Below are 3,019 nucleotides of genomic sequence, written 5' to 3' on the forward strand. Positions count from 1 at the left end.
GTGCCCTCCTCCCTGAATGTTGAGAGGCTCAAGGTACTCCATCCCTCGTGGCAAAAAGCAATTATTTTAAAGGAGAGAGCATTAGTCTCCCTGCTCCATGCTCCATGCTGAAATTGACCTAAGGGACCATCCCTTGAGGCCAAAGACTAATAATAGGGGAGGGTGACATGTGGCCCCCTCCACGAGCTTTAAGAAGATGCGGGGACTCTAACCCTGGGGGCCACAACCAGTTATTTTTGGTGAGGTGGCATGTTACCCCCTCCCTGAACCCAAACGGCACCTAGGTACCCTATCCCTGGTGGCCAACCACTAATCATACGAGAAGGGGGCACATGGCCCCCTCACCTAGCCTTAAAAGGCTCCATAGAACCCATCCCTTAGGGCAAAATTCTATTACTAAGAGAAGGCGGACCATTTGGCCACCGTCCCCAAGCCTTGATAGCCTCTGGGGGCCCCATCCCCTGGGGACAAATTCAATTAAAAAGAGGAGGTAGGCCATGTGTATTCGTTCCCTAAGTCTTCTTTGGTTCCAGGGACACCACCTCCCGGGCCGTAGGTCGGTGCTCTGGTGCCCACGCAGGGCACCCACAAACCACAAGTTGGGGCCCCATGGCCCAGCTGGAGCACTGCATAGTGCAGTAGCCAGCTTTGCTCCCGCTCAGAGGGAGCAGCTCTTTATGTTTGCTCCAGCCCGGCTGGTGCAATGTTTGGCAGGGAAACAGAAGTCCCCTCCCACCTGGCTAAAGCATGTTTAAATCTCTTGCCTGGTGGGAACAGATAGGCCTTCCCTCATGATACTGCTGCAGGCCGGGAAGACATGTTTGCTCCTGCCTGAGATTTAAAAAAGCTCCTGCATATGATTCCCTACCTCCCAGGGAAACTTCTCTCTCCCAGTGGTCACCAGGGCCTCTAGAGGCTCAGGGAGAGGGCCAGATGGCCCACATGCTCTTTAAAGCTGTGTTACGGGCCTAAGGGATGGGGCCCCTGGGGCCTTTAGAGACTCAGGGAGGGGGGCAGAGGGCTCGCATCCTCTTTAAAGTTGTGTTACGGGCCTGAAGGATGGGGTCCCTGGGGCCTTTTAAGGCTTGGAGAGGGGACAATGCTGCCCTCCTCCCCCTTTTAGCATAATTTGGCCCCAAGAAATGGGGACCCTGGAGCCTAATATGGCTTGGTGAGGAGGGGGATTTAACCTTTGTTACATATAGCTTTTTGAAGAGGGTTCCGTAGCAAAGAAATATAAATGAATTTATTTAAAATATAAAAAAACCAAAAATGATATATACTTACTTTACATATATTTACTATGCTTCTTAAAGGCGGCATGGAAAAGGCATCTGCACGGTAGAGGCTGTGCGAAAAAAGTCATACGTGGTAATTGCATGCATTGTAAATTTATTCATAAATTCATTCACCCATTCATTTATTCAAAGCTCATTGAATTCTCACAATTAAAGGGAATGAAGAGAAATATACCAAGTGGCCTATGTACCCTTTTATGAACCAAAATACAACTTGAAGGCCTGCAGCTGAAAAACATCAGACCTTGCATATCATTCTCTTAGCATTGTTGGTAATAGTCCAGTGCTGGTAACAAAGCTTGTGTAATGCTGGTTTGAGTGGGGTGAATAAGTTGAGTCTTGGGAGTGATCTTAGTGGCATACATTGTGTATTGCTAAATAAGCCGCAGGGCACGGCTATGTATGTTGTTTCACTCTGGAGGATGGTTGTCCACTCTCCAGCTGGGGGTATGTGCGAAGTGACCGGTCTCAGCTCACATCACTTCACCCACAGACGCGTACTCAAAGCTTCCCTCAAGCAATGCCTTTTCTGCATCACCTTACTCAAAGACTCCTTCACCTCTTTGTTTCGGAAGCAATAGATCATGGGGTTTATCATGGGAGTGATGATGCTGTAAAACACAGAGGCCACTATATCAGTGCTACGCGATGAGCTCAAGAAGGGGTGAACATATATAAAAAAGCCAGAGGCATAAAACAAAATGACGACAATCAGGTGGGAGCTGCAGGTGGAGAACGCTTTACTCCTCCCTACTGAGGACTGTATCTTCATGACGGCTGAGAGGATCCGAGAATAAGATGTGATTATGCACACACAGGGACCAAGCCCAAGAAACATGCTGATGACAAACAGCAGCACATTGTTTGTGTAGGTGTCACTACAGGAGAGCTGGAGCATGGCTGGCACATCGCAGAAGTAGTGTTGGATTTCGCGAGGTCCACAGAAGTACAGATGAGCAGTCATCATGGTGTGTAGCAATGAATTTAGGATTCCTCCAGCCCATGAGCTGACAGCAATAAGCATGCAAACTCTATGATTGAGGATTGTCATGTATCGCAAAGGGTGGCAAACGGCGACATAGCGGTCATACGCCATCAGTGTCAGCAGGATGCACTCAGCCCCAGTGCATGAAACAAAAAAGAACATTTGTGCCAGGCAACCATCATGGGATATAGTATTGGTCTCTGCCCAAAGGTTGGTCAGTGTCTTTGGCATGATAGAGGTAGTGTAACAGATGTCCAAGAGTGAGAGGTTGGCGAGAAAGAAATACATGGGCATCTCATGAAGGTGGAGGTCGATGCAGATAATGTTGAAGATCATGAGGTTACCAGACAAAGTGCTAATGTAGATGATGAGAAAGACCCAGAAGAGGGAACCCTGACAGTGTCCAAGACTGCAGAACCCCACGAAAGTGAACTCGGTAACACGACTCTGGTTCCACATGTCCATGTAGTTACCTGACAAGAAAATCATAGGGTGGTTTCAAATAAATGTAATTTCATATCTTCATTAAGGCAGAGAGCATATATCTAAAGCAAATGAGAGCATTGTGATTTCACAGAAATATCTAGAAGGTGTATGGACTGCATTGCAGAACGTGCTTCATTTTCTATTGTCTTGTATTTTACTGGTGAGTGTAAAGCAAGTGACTGCCAGGGTTCTCCCTGGGTGGGAAGGTCACGGACAAGAAAAAACAGAAATAACACCATCCAGCCTAAAC

General features: G+C 47.6%; 1 protein-coding gene across 1 annotated transcript; it reads right to left on the bottom strand.

The window, feature by feature from the left end:
• Positions 1-1,776: 1,776 nt before the first annotated feature.
• On the bottom strand, positions 1,777-2,748 carry LOC146839315 (olfactory receptor 5V1-like). The gene has a single exon (XM_085650769.1). The coding sequence runs from the start codon at positions 2,746-2,748 to the stop codon at positions 1,777-1,779; it is 972 nt and encodes a 323-aa protein (XP_085506895.1).
• Between the last annotated feature and the right edge of the window lie 271 nt (positions 2,749-3,019).

This window comes from Triturus cristatus, chromosome 4_1, assembly GCF_964204655.1.
Source record: "Triturus cristatus chromosome 4_1, aTriCri1.1, whole genome shotgun sequence".
Classification (NCBI taxonomy): Eukaryota; Metazoa; Chordata; class Amphibia; order Caudata; family Salamandridae; genus Triturus; species Triturus cristatus.

Excerpts from the sequence above, each read along its gene's own strand:
- LOC146839315 (XM_085650769.1), bottom strand. The coding sequence starts at position 2,748 with ATGGACATGTGGAACCAGAGTCGTGTTACCGAGTTCACTTTCGTGGGG.